The sequence below is a fragment of the Gossypium arboreum genome, chromosome 12, assembly GCF_025698485.1.
Source record: "Gossypium arboreum isolate Shixiya-1 chromosome 12, ASM2569848v2, whole genome shotgun sequence".
Taxonomy (NCBI): Eukaryota; Viridiplantae; Streptophyta; class Magnoliopsida; order Malvales; family Malvaceae; genus Gossypium; species Gossypium arboreum.
This window is the reverse complement of record NC_069081.1, coordinates 7,949,005-7,963,213: the sequence shown is the minus strand read 5'-3', so window position 1 is coordinate 7,963,213 and position 14,209 is coordinate 7,949,005. Positions and strand designations below refer to the sequence as shown.

General features: G+C 30.1%; 1 protein-coding gene and 1 pseudogene across 1 annotated transcript; both read left to right on the top strand.

Moving 5' to 3' along the window:
• The first annotated feature begins 870 nt into the window (after window positions 1-870).
• Window positions 871-2,892, top strand: LOC108478504 (allene oxide synthase 3-like). The gene has a single exon (XM_017780963.2). The coding sequence runs from the start codon at window positions 1,037-1,039 to the stop codon at window positions 2,495-2,497; it is 1,461 nt and encodes a 486-aa protein (XP_017636452.1). The 5' UTR covers window positions 871-1,036; the 3' UTR covers window positions 2,498-2,892.
• Window positions 2,893-4,876: 1,984 nt separating this feature from the next.
• Window positions 4,877-14,209, top strand: part of LOC108477630 (allene oxide synthase-like) — a 37,052-nt pseudogene continuing 27,719 nt past the window's right edge.

Below are 14,209 nucleotides of genomic sequence, written 5' to 3'. Positions count from 1 at the left end.
TTTAATGATGTCAAAGAATCGTACTGAATTCTTAAGTATGAATAATAATCAAATTCATACAAATGTAAATTTGTTATTTTATTTCTCAAGTTTCTATTATAAAAAATAACTATCAAACATGTTTTTATATTTTCATTATTAAAACACATTTTATTTCTATTTATCGAGTGATTTTAAATTTTAATAATTTAAAAAGGAAATTATTTTATAAAAATAAAAATAAAAATATTTTGTAAAATCAAACAATATCTTGATTTTTATGAATCATAAAACCAACTTTCATTCATTAAAAAACTATACTTTTGTGTGATGCTGAAAATTACATTAAATAAAAATGCACATGTCTTGATAAAAATATAAATTATACCCGTCACTGTTAGCTTTTTTTTTAAATATTAAAATCGATAGAGTCGATGTAAGTAATCTCAAATAAAAATATAAATTATTAAGTGTCAAAATTTAAAAATTATTTTAAAAGAAGTAAATTGAATGAGTCATAAAGGCCGAAGTGCTTCATTTGGATTATCCCAGCTGCTATCAATAAAATTTATAACGATATTCTTAGAGTCAGTAAATGAATAATTATAAATATTTTTAGAGTTAGTATATTGGTAATATAATTTTTTATTTTGTAAGTAATTTTGAAAAATTGATATATAGACATTTGTTAATATCTTGATTTTGTTTGAAGAATTTCTTTATTATTTTTTATGTTTAGATTGTGATTTTTACCTTAAATAACCAAAAGTTAAAATAATATAATTGCTTTCAATTATTAATTAAATGTGTTGAATTTATAAAAGTTAAAGCGGTTGAATAATTTGGGTAATCCAAATAAATAATCCATGGCAAAATACAAATGCTGTCGTTCTCGAGCATGCATAAACAATGGGTAGGGTACTTTTATTCATTAGTACCATTCACACTTCATAGCTTTAGATTTCTGGAACCTGTAAATCATTTTCCAACTTCTATATATGCTATCATAGGCGTAGTTCTCCAAATTATTTATATGCCTCGTTTAAGCCCATAAACAATGTCTTCTTCTTCTTCTTCTTCACTGCCGTCGACAAAGCTGCCGGTGAAACCAATTCCCGGTGACTATGGCCCTCATTTCTTTGGTCCAATTCGAGATCGATTAGCATACTTTTACAATGAAGGCAGGGACAAGTTCTTTGCGAATCGAATCCAAAAATACCAATCCACGGTCTTCAAAACTAATATGCCTCCCGGACCTCCAATTGCCTCTTGCTCTTACGTTATTTGTCTTCTCGATGCTATCTCCTTCTCTGTCCTTTTCGACGCTTCGAAAGTCGAAAAACGTGATGTTCTTGACGGTACTTTCTTGCCTTCCCTGGCCTACACCGGTGGCCATCGTGTATGTGCCTACCTCGATCCTTCCGAGCCAAAGCATACATCTTTAAAGTCCTTCTTTTTATCTACTCTCGCAGCCCGTCATCATAAGTTCATACCATTCTTCCAAATAGACTTGTCAGAGCTTTTTAACGAGCTTGAAGCTCAGATTTCTACCAAAAAAGAAGCTTATTTTAACACCCTGAGCGATACCATGTCATTCAACTACGTTTTTCGCCTGTTCTGTAACAAAAACCCTAGTGAAACAAAGATAGGTTCTCAAGGACCAAAACTTGTTGACAAATGGTTGTTGTTTCAGCTTGCACCACTTGGATCACTAGGGTTATCACCCAAAATTCTAGGTTATTTCGAAGATATTTTGTTACGTACATTTAGTTTCCCATTTTTTCTCGTTAAATCTGATTACAAAAAGTTGTACGATGTGTTTTATGAGTTCGGAAGCTCGGTGTTGGATGAAGCTCAAAATGAATTTGGGATTGAAAGAGACGAAGCTTGCCATAACCTGATTTTCCTTGCCGGCTTTAATGCTTATGGTGGCATGAAAGTCCTATTCCCAGGGTTGATCAAGTGGGTTGCATTAGCCGGACAAACGTTACACCAGAGACTAGCTGATGAAATCAGGGCCGTCATCAAGGCTGAAGGTGGGGTCACTTTATCTGCTTTGAACAAGATGGTTTTGGCCAAATCGGTGGTCTATGAATACCTAAGGATCGATCCGCCAGTTCCATTCCAATACGGTAAAGCTAAGGTTGATTTGGTAGTTGAAAGCCACGATGTAGCCTTTGAGATAAAGAAAGGCGAGATGATATTTGGGTATCAGCCATTTGCAACTAAAGATCCTAAGATTTTTGTGAACCCTGAGGAGTTTGTGGCTGATAGATTTGTTGGGGAAGAAGGAGAGAAACTTTTGAAGTATGTATATTGGTCGAATGAGCGTGAGACGGAGGATTCCACGGCGGATAACAAGGCTTGTGCCGGGAAAAATCTGGTGGTGTTGTTGTGTAGAGTGTTGTTGGTAGAGCTTTTCCTTCGTTATGACACGTTCCAAGTTGAGGCTGGTACATTTATGTTCGCTCCATCTGTGACGTTCAAGTCTTTGACTAAAGCCTCATCAAGTACTTGACTGCCCATGACTGAAATTTAGTTGCTTGTGAAGGGTGTTTAATTTGGTTTACCATCTTGTTCTGTAAATTTCATTTCTTGTTCTGTAAATTTCATTTGAAGTCCTTTCCTTTGTGGTGCTAGCAATGGAGAAATGATTGAGCCAAGAAATCATGTGATGGAAAAAAAAAAGAAAAAGAGATTTTTGCAACAAGCAAATGGGCATGGAGTACTAGAAGATGGGGAATGAGTGACCCAAAATCCTTGTTTCATAAGTGGGGTTCATCGTACCAAGTTGTTATGTTTTTTCACTAGCTTCTTTTTTTATATATCTTTTCAGCTGTGTTTACAATAAGGATTTATAGAGTTGATAATGAGAATAAATGGGAAATAAAAGAAAAAAAGAAATTTAATTGATGGGTTTTTATTTATTTATTATAATATGTTATGTTTTTATTCTAACTTTAGTAAGAATATGTTATGTTGTTACGTGTTCTTATATATATATAATATATATAAAATTGTGTTGTCAATTTAAGAGAATGTGGTTTCGAATGCGTTAAAATGCGTTATTTTCTTATTTATGGGTTGAGGAGAAACTATTAGTAATTCTAATTGTGTTAAAAATTTTAACATAATTTTGAAAACAATTAGTTCCTAACTCTGTTATCAATTACATTTTGACAGTTGTTAATTACTTTTCAATGAGACATTCACATGTAATTATATAAACGTTGAATACAATATTCTTGAATTTCTAATTTACTTTTTAACTTGCATTCTTTTTAATGAATGTATAGAATATGGGATGTTTTTCGGTGAATAAAAATATTATTATCCTAAATTACATGGAAAAAGATTGAGGGATATAAATACTTTTTCCTAGTTTATTTCAAGAAATTCTACTGCTTGTTTTGGAGAGGTCTCAAAATCCTTTTTTTTTTTTTTGTAAAAGTCAATTTGATTAAATAATTCGCACTTTGATTATGTTTCCTGAGGATGTATATAGTGTATTCTTTTGATCATCCCAAAATTTGAAGTCTTTCAAACACTTCTATGTATGGCTTTAACAACCTCCAAGCTATTCGATTGGATTATCACCCTGTCATGGCCTCTTTGTTGGATGAGTTTTAGACCATCTAAAATGCCCCAAAATTTTGCGTAAAAAATCTAACATTTCCCTATAAATCAATTATATCCAACGACCCAATCTCGATTCTCATCGCGCATAACTCCTTGATTCCAATTGAACAACACCATTTTTAAATTTCAATTAGGTAACCATTTAAAAATAATAATTACTTGCCAAGGGGGCACAAATATATTAAATGATTATGCATATTTTCAAGGTTACCAATTATAAGAAACATGGAAGTAACATTACCTTGATATATAACAAAAATTCAAAGGAGATAAAGCTTGGGAATTATAGAAAATCAATTATATTGAAGTATAAAAAATGTCACGATTAATTCCTTTGAAACCGATTTAATAGTAGAAATATTGAATTAAGTGCACCCTTTTCTTAGCCTATAAATAGAGAGTTTGGCATCAGAATTAGAATTGGTTGTTTAAGAGCTCAAGCAATATTTTCAAACTATCACATCGGTTTCCTTAGGTTGTTGCTTTTTGTAAAAAGTTAAAATATTATTTTAAAAATTGAACAACAGAAATGAATTAGAAAAAGGAAAATTTATTATTATTTTGCTTATTTTAAGAATTTGTATAAAAATTTATTTACATTTTCTTAGTAAATTTCATTACAACTAATATCTTATTTACATGTTACAGCATAAATTAAATTAATATTGCATTCAAAATTGATTAGCTAATTTTTTTTAGCCATTGTTTTAAAACCGACCTTATAAAATATTTAAATTCAATTTTATATAAACATTGACTTATTTAAATAAATTTATATAATAATTATTATTATATTTTTCATATTAATATAGATTACATCTTTTAATCATTACTAAAAAGGGCATAGTTCAACAAATTTAATTCATATATAATCATTATTAATTTTTCTAAAATAAAAGATATCATAAATTTTATTAACTAAGTTATTATCATTATAACAAAAAATACTAATCTATCTTATTTTATTATTAAAATTCTCTTCAATTCCTTAAAACCAAATATGTATAGATAAAAATAATAATCTTAAATAAGTCTAACAAGAAATTATATACAAATTAAACATATCATATAGTTATATTATTATTTAAATTAAATTGTTTATTTGCCATTCATTAAAAATGCAGGCTAAATTAGAAGAATAAGCCGAATTCTTTTTCATTTGGCCTTTTGGGGCATTTTAAAATTTAATTAGGGAAATAAGTTGTTTTTAAAAGTGAGAAAGTGAAGACGTGTCTAATTCGGCGTGCTTTTCGTACAGATGGCAGGAAAGCTTGTCCAGCTGGACATGCTTTCCATCAATGGTAAAATGCAACGACTTTTGACCGTTGCCACACTAAACAGTAAAAAAAAATTAAAATCCCCCAACTGTATTTTTTTTAACCTATAAATGCCCCCAAATTCCATTTTTTTCATTCACATCCTTCTCTCAAACTCTCTCAACTCTCTTAAGCTTTTTATTCGACATTTATTTATATTTTCATTTTAAAATATTATTATTTTTAATTATATCGTATTTTATTTGTTCGGATCAATTTCTCAAAAATAGATGCCTCTCTAATCCGCTTCAACAACAACCATATTTCTGCTGCCGAATTAACAACGGTAAGACAAAATTTAAAATTTCGTTTTTTAATTATGTTCATTTTTTTTGATAAATCTAAATATTTTTTATGTTACAAATAGGCGGACGATATTCTGTTGGAGGCGTTTATACATAATAAGAGGGAGCCTCCGATCCCTGAAATTTGTGGGTACCTGCAAGAGGTTGGATTCTTGCATGTGTCTCGCATGCAAGGGGGTTGCAAACTCAATCCTACATTAATCAGCGCGTTGGTGGAAAGATGGAGGCTTGAAACACACACTTTCCACCTTCCATGTAGTGAGTATACAATCACACTTAAAATGTATCATCACAGCTCGGTCTACCGGTGGATGAGTCAATCATCACAGGATCAACGGTGGTTCGAGAGAGAGTGGACCTCTACATGGGAATGTTGGGGAAGGTTCTGAACAGATACGAAGGTGGTTGGATATCAATCAATTAGTTGGAGAGAAATTTCAATAAGCTTCCCGACCACGCAATGAAGGAGGTCATACAACAATACGTCCGAGCATTCATCATGAGGTTAATCACGGGCATTTTAATGCCTGATAAATCTAGAAATTTGGTGCACGTAAGCCGGCTTCTACATTTAGTGAACTTCAGTGACTATACAAAACTAAGTTGAGGATCTACCGTGTCGTCTATGTTATATCGGGAGCTTTGTCGAGCAACGCAATAGAATAAGATGTCGATTGGTAGTTGCCTACTACTGCAATCCTGGGCCTGGTGGTGAATACCGTTTCTACATCCCAGAGTGACCAACACATACATATTTCTGTTGGTGACAAGGTAAACAACATTTATCAATAAATACATAGTTTGTGAAGTATATGTTTTTATTTGTCATATGTGTCAACTAATATATCGCTTTTATTTATGAATTCTATTGTTACTAGTAAAGTCATGCCATACACAAGTCATGTACCCAAAATATCGGTTATGGACTTGATTATCTTTACAGCATAAGCCTCCACTTATATCAAAGGAATTACATACCCATGGTCAGTGGCTAACTCAAGATTTAGGTAAATCACACCATGAATGTCACAAGTGAATCAATTCACAAATAGATTCACAATCAATTCATCTTGGGTCTAGTCTAATGTATCATTATTCCAATGAATACATCTATATCTTTACTCGCGGAGTCAATACTCCGATAGCCAAGACTAGCCATCTCCATAATTGGAATTATAGACAACATAATAATCCTTCTAAGTGTTTAAATCAAATGCTCACTTTAATTTTTTTTTACGGGATTACATATTTGTTTAGAGAATCTAATGAACTAAGTTGTCTTTCTCGCAATGTAAATGTTCTTACATTGCCACTAACCATTAGTTTGAATTTAGGCAATCTATAAGCTAATATTTGCTTACCACAATTTTGCTATGTTTGCAAAACATGAAAGAGAGAAACACAAAAGACATAATAGTGAAATGTGAAATTAACTTTATTTATTTATTCATCGTTCAGATACATAGAAAATAATTACATGCTTATTACAATATGGGCACATTTCCTAATATGCACTACCTATATGGAGACAAAATGTCACGTCGTTACCGATCACAAGAGTTTGAAGTATTTGCTGATGTGAAATTGAGACAACACAAGTGGCTTGAATTACTTAAATATTATGATTTAATCATCGACTACCACCCGAGAAAGGTTAATATTGTGGCTGACGCTTTAAGTCAAAAGTCCCTGTTCACTTTGAAAGCGATGAATGCACATTTGATTTTAGAGCGATATGACTCTATTTTAGCTGAGTTGAGATCTAAACTCATATTTCTTTACAAGATTTGGGAATTGCAAAAAAGTGAGAGCAACCTGGAAGCTAAGTAGAAGCTGATTGAAAATGAGCAAACCAATGAATTTAGTATAAGTGATGAAAGGAGTTTATACTTTCATGATAGGTTGTATGTGCTGAATGATTCGGAGTTGAAGCGAGACATTCTCCATGAGGCTCAAAGCAGTACCTATGCAATATATTTCGGGTAACATCAAAATGTATAATGATTTGAAACCATTGTATTGGTGGGCATGCATTAAAAATGAGATAACCGAATACGTAGCTAAGTGTTTAGTATGTCAGCAAATTAAGGCAGAACATCAAGTTTCGTTAGGATTATTGCAACATATAATGATTCTTGAATGGAAGTGGGAGCGAGTCACCATGGACTTTGTAACAGGATTGTCGTTATTGTCAAAAAAGAAAGATTTAATTTGGGTGATTGTTGACAAGTTGACGAAGTCCACTCATTTTATCCTAGTGAGAGTTAATAATTAATTGAAAAAATTGGTTGAATTGTACATTTCATAAATTGTGAGATTGCATTGTGTGCTATTATCTATCATCTTGGATTGAGATATGAGGTTTACCTCCAGATTTTGGGTTAAGTTGCATGAAGCTTTGGGTACTAAGTTGAATTTCAGTACAACTTGTCACCCTCAGACCGATGGTCAATCCAAGCGACTTGAAGATATGTTGTGTTGTTGTATAAATGAATTTGAGGGAAGTTGGGAAAAAATTATTATCGTCGGTCGAATTTGCCTACAACGATAGTTGCCAATCTAGCATTAAAAAGGTACCTTACGGAGCTTTATATGGTCGTAGTTGCCGAACTCCTCTGTGCTGGTAGACTTGAGCGAAGGAAAAATAGCAAGGACAGACTTAATGCAAGAAACGAAAAATAAAGTTAGAACTATTTGAGATTCTTTAAAAGTTGCACTTAATATAAAGAAATTTTATCCCGACCTGAAAATAAAGGATATCAAGTTTCAATTTGGCGATAAGGTCTTTCTGAAAGTTTTACCTTGGAAGAAAGTTTTGTGATTTGGCAGAAAAAGGAAGCTCAATCCGAGGTTCATTGGACTATTTGAAGTTCTCGAAAGAATTGGGCCTGTAGCATATTAATTAGCTCTACCTCTGGAATTGGACAAGATCCATAATGTTTTTCATGTGTTGATGTTAGGAAGATACAAATTTGACCCCTTTCATGTTTTAACTCCCCATGACATATAGTTACAATGTAATTTGTTTTATGGCGAGGAACATGTAAAAATATTAGCTCAAGCAATGAAAGAATTGAGAAATAAATGCTTGGCGTTGGTGAAAATTTTGTGGCATTGTCATGGTGTAGAAGAGGCTACTTGGGAACTGGAAGAAGCTATAAGATCTCAGTACCCTTATCTATTCTCAAGTAAATTTCGAGGACGAAATTTCATAAGGGGGAGAACTGTAATGGCCCAATTTTCAGTGTATGAAAAAATACGATTTTAGAACCCTATTTTCGTAGACCGAGTCTATAAATATTTCTGTTACTGTCTTAATAGGACCACTGATGTAGCAAGTTAACTAGTTGATGTGGCCAATTAACTTGTCACGTTGGAAACCCAATTAGCTGACATAGCAAATTGACATTGAATTTACCCAAAATTTACCTAAAATTAGGCCCCAGAATGGGAACAAAATTTTGGCAGATGGAACCTAGAAAAGCTCTTAGCTACCATCAAGCTTGATTTTTTCCATGGTAGTGAAATTGAAAATCGATGGTAAAAATATTGAGGCTGGCATCAAAACGACTCTTGGGCTAACATCAAGGGGGATCCTATCACAGCCTGTTCATCGACATCGGTTTGGTCAAAACTCCTGCTTGTGGCAATGTTCTGAAGCTTCAAATCAAAATCTACGACAAAACAACAAAAATCAGTTGAAACAAAAATAGAAAATAGCAAGCATCCAAAATCAAAACAGTAAAAAAAGAACAAGAATCCCAAATTGGCCTGCATCAAAAGAGAGAAATAAAAAAAAATAAAAAAAGAAGAGATCAAAAGTCACCAATTCGATGATCCGAGTGGTCAAGAGTCATGGTTGGTCAAAGAAAAGCTGTGGTCGAAATATGGTGGTGATTAGACGGTGGACGGTGAAGATCTGTTGAAGCCTTGTTCGAAGCTTTAAGGTCTTAATCTTGGGATTTTGAAGGCCTATTCAGAAATATAAAGTGAGATTTAAGAAGAGGCAAAGGGGAGCCATTTGGTGATAACGATTGGCCAGAGAAGGCCATGAACGATAGTGACTAGAGTTAAGAAAAAAAAAAGAAAAAGAGAGGAGAAGAGAAGAAAAAAAGGGACAGAGATTCAATAGATAGCAGCGAACTGAGTGGTGGCTCCACCTTGGAGGAACAAAACGGTTGTAGCTAGGGTATGTCCATTTCTTCTTCTTCTTCTTCTTCTTCTTCTTCATTTCTTCTTTTTTGCTACCCAATAAGGCTATGAGGTTGTTTAAATTACAGCTAATCCTCCGTTAAATGCCATGTCACTTTTTCGTTACATCTGTAATGGAAAATGGTTAAAAGGACTGTTTTGTTATTTTTCAAAAGTTGAGTGACCGAATTGAAACCAGAGTGATTGTTTTGTTAACTACATCAAAGTTAAGTAACTGTTGATGTAATTTACCCAAAAAATTAAGTATAAAATACTAAAGTTTATATTACAACATAAAAAATAGTAGTTTGGTTCTATTTATGAGTAATTCTATCTAAATTAGCTGTTATATTTTATTAGGTAAATGGCATTAAATTCTAGTCAATTGTCTTCCATCTATCAATTACAATTTTTGAACTATATATACATGAAATTAGTCATTACCTAAAATTGGATTTATGTTCACAAAAAAAATTGTGCAAGATTGGTGAATCTTTTTTTCCAATTTGATTATTTTGTTACTCATCCAATCATATATTATTCTTAATTGTATAAGTGCTACAAGTGATGCATTGCTTTTTCTATTATTGCTTTGTTAATCCATCCAGGTTATTAACAAATACATAATCAAGTTAAAGTTCTTCAAGGCCTTTGCATTTATTTGAAAGTAAATTTAGTGTTGTTGTAGCATAGCTTCCGGTGATACTAAATGTAAAGGTTTCAATTTCAAAATATATAATTTTATGGTAAAAGTACTATAGAGGCTCCTATATTAGGAGTTAGATTGTATTTTGCCCCTTAAAAAATGGTCAAATTAGTTCCTATATGTTAGATCAAAGAGCAAATTGATCGTTTATGCTAAAAATTTCATCCATTTCTATTGTTAAAAATTAACGTGGCTGATGGAATAATCAAATAGTTACATGTGGCATGCCACGTATACCTCATCTTAATGTGCAAAGACCAGTTTTTAACTGTGGAAATAGATGAAACTTTTAACAAATGGATCAATTTGCTCTTTAATCTAATATACATGGAATAATTAGTCTATTTTTAAATAAAAGAAACAAACAATTTAACTTCTAGTATAAAAATTTCCACGACTTTTACTATATTTTCATTCATAAAACAACAAATAAATATATTTAATTTGTACAAAATTTTATATGATTCAACTATTCATAGTCATATCTATATATAATAAAGCTATCAATCAGATATATGCACATTGCAATAAATAAAGTGTTTTAAAATTTTGTTTGTTACATATAATATACATTCATAATCAACGTTATTTGCTTCTAAGTACATAATATTAATAACAAGTCGGTATGAACACAAAATGATTTTCGTTACAGCTGTTTGAAAATTATTTCTCACTAATAATCTAATGCGTTTCAATATACTTAAATTCAAGTCATTTTACATTGATAACAATGTACATACCAATCAATTGTGACTTAATTAACTATTATTTTCATTTTATAATTTATTCTGCACATAAATAATTTCTTATTTTTATTATTTTAAAAGTTGAAATTTATCTTCACATACTCATATTTTAATAGACAGATAAATGTATTTAATTTAGGTTGATGCAAGGATTTTGATTAGATAATTGACGAAAAGTCAGCGCGGCTACGTGGTAGATAACATCAAAAACAATTATAGTTTCTATTTTCTTTATATTTTATACTAGTATTCGTTTTCAGAGTTTACAATTTTTCATTAAAATATTAAAATCATTTATCCTGGTTATAATAAAATTAATATATATATATATAATTTTAATTTCTATATATTTATTAACCTTCATTTACTACACGTAAATAAACAAAAAGCCAATCATGCTTTTCAATAAAAATAAATAAATGTATCACAATTATTGAAGATAATCATAAATGGAAACATGATCATACTTAAATTTGAGGCTTTCAAACTTATAGATAAACTAAAGAATATAAAAAGAAAGTTTATGCATCTCATGAAACACCACAATCATAGAAAACAAAATCATAAAAGAAAAATTACATTCAACTATATATTGGGTTCTATTTTTATCATCCAACCATTAATTTTTTTCAACTTAGTCACTCAATTTTTTAAAATTTCAACTTTTTTTATTCGCCATAATTTTTTGTTCAGTTAATGGCAAGAGTGATTAAAATACTTAATTTCGAAAAGTTGAGTAACTAAATCGATAGAATTAATAGTTGAGTAACCAAACTAGAACTAAAATGCAACTAAAATTAAAATGGGCAGAGTAAATGTTAATTTAAAAATTAAAACATCCTTATTTAATAAATAATTAAATGAATTAATCATCATTTAATTTTTAAAATTAAAAATTCAATTTAATTTAATTTAAGTTATATAATAATATATTGAAATATACTCATCTTGATACATATTAATATCAAAACAAAATGATACACTTATTGGTTCGATGTTGACTACAATACACCCTAGTTTTTATTTTAAAAATAGGAATATATAATCTCACATGAATATTGGAGTAAAAAAGGTAAAAAAATGAACTATTTAAAAGTTTTTATTTAAGTCACTAGGATATTTTTTTTTTATATATATAAAAAAGTCTGATTTGTAAGTTCCAAGCGTCAATTAAACGACTGGTACGATGAATCAGTATCTATCGACGAATAGAAAAACATACCTTATACCCAAGTCAATCTAACAATCAATATCAAAGATTCGTAACACTCAAAGTTATTTCATTTAAAAAATTAAATGTATAAGAAAAAGAGAATGAGAGCTTTCGATTAGTGCAAACAGTGTAAACATAGATGGCCATATAACAACAATTTTAACAGCTAGTTCAACAATTATTTTATTAAAGTTAAATAACCAAACGTAAATTTATTAATAGCAATAGCCACCTTACCTTAAATTTAAAAAAAAATGGTTAATGACCACCATTAAAATACTTGAAATGTTAATTAATTTAGGCATAATGACTTTTTTGACCCTCCAACTTTACAAAAAAGTCATTCTAGCCCTTCATTTATTTTTCTTTTTGACTTTTTTAGCCTTTAAACTTGTATTTTTTGTCAAATCATCTCAAAATATATGGAAAAATTAATATTTGTTAACTTTGATGACATCCCATACATGTGGATTGCCATGTGGATGACATACCAATATTTAGTTAATTTTTAAAATTAAAAAAATATTTTTTAAAATTTTATATTTTTAAAATATTTTTAATGATTTTTAATTTTAAAAAACTAATTAAATATTGACGTGTGTCACCAAAATTAAAAATGTTGATATTTCTATATATTTTAAAATGATTTGAAAAAAAACGTGGGAATAATTTTTTTAATATAAAATCATTATAATATTTGTATATGATGGTCCAACAACTTACAATAAAGAAAGGTGGTGGAAGGAATGTCTAGATTTTGTTTGGATTTTGGGGCGAGTGAAAGACAAGTCCAACCACTCGCAGTGTCCCACATTTCTAATAATCTTTTATTAATATTATAATAATCTTTTTATTAGTTATTTTTTATAAATTAATCTTTTATAATATCATTAAATTCAAACAACTACAAACCTTATATTACATCCTCATTTTAATTATTTTTACTAAAATTTCTTTAAATTAAATTTTATATATAAAAATTTATTCGAATCATGATACTATTAAAATTTACCTTTAAGTTATTGATAATTTGAACAAAATATATCATTCTCAATTCATTTACTTATAAACTAATCTAACTCATACATAAATTCAATTATCCAAAAATTTATATATTTTAAACTATTGTATGATTAAAAAAATTATTAATCGATATTTGTTTCAGCTACATAATAGTTCAAAGGTATATAATATTTTTAGAGGAACATTGAGTCATTTTATGAGTAGAATTGGATCATGAATAAATCTTTTGAATATAATATATTTTATTTAAATTATTGATAATCTAATAGTAAAATTTAATGATATTATAATTAGAAAATAATTAATATAAAAGATTAATTTATAGTAATTTTGATAAAATAATTAGGCTCGTGATAAATATTGCGCATTTTATATGAAATGATATGAAAGCGGGAACAAAAAAGTTAAAATAACGTCATTGCTTTCATGTGTCTTAATTAAAAAACATAGGATGGAATTTATAAAAGATAAAAAGGGGTTGAATAATTGGCGCTACTCCAGTTGTCTATAACAAACCAAGAATACTGTCCCCCTCACTCGCCACGATTACAATATTTAAATCACATAAAAGAAAAAAGAGCATGAAAATCATGAATTAGCTTTATATTAGTTTTTGTTGAGTATTTTAGTGTTAGCCTTTCAGATAAGTTAAACTATGTATTTATATAATATGATTATTGCTTATGAATGTGATATTGTAGGTAAGTTTTCATGCACGCTCACACATACCTTACTCTAGGGTTAATACGTGTTTTCTAGATGTGGGTTCATCTACATAGTAGTGTGAACCCATATTGTACAGTCTTATAGAAAAGTGCGAGCACCTTACATGCGAACCCCTTAGAATATAGGTCAGGATCCAATCGGGTAATCAGGTAGCGAGTTGGTAACGGGTCGATAATAGTGAGTATCATAACAATTTGTCCCTTACCTAGTTCGAAGAAAAGTTATAAAGTGACTTTTCTTAGAACTTGATTTCGCGAGATGAGAGGTCACATAAGGAGAAGCTTATTAACTACGCTTTGTACTTTAACTTGTCACGTACACTTCGCCACGTGTTAAGGAGTGATATAGTTGTGCATAGTTGATTG

Coding starts and splice junctions, on each gene's coding strand:
- LOC108478504 (XM_017780963.2), top strand. CDS start 1,037: ATGTCTTCTTCTTCTTCTTCTTCACTGCCGTCGACAAAGCTGCCGGTG.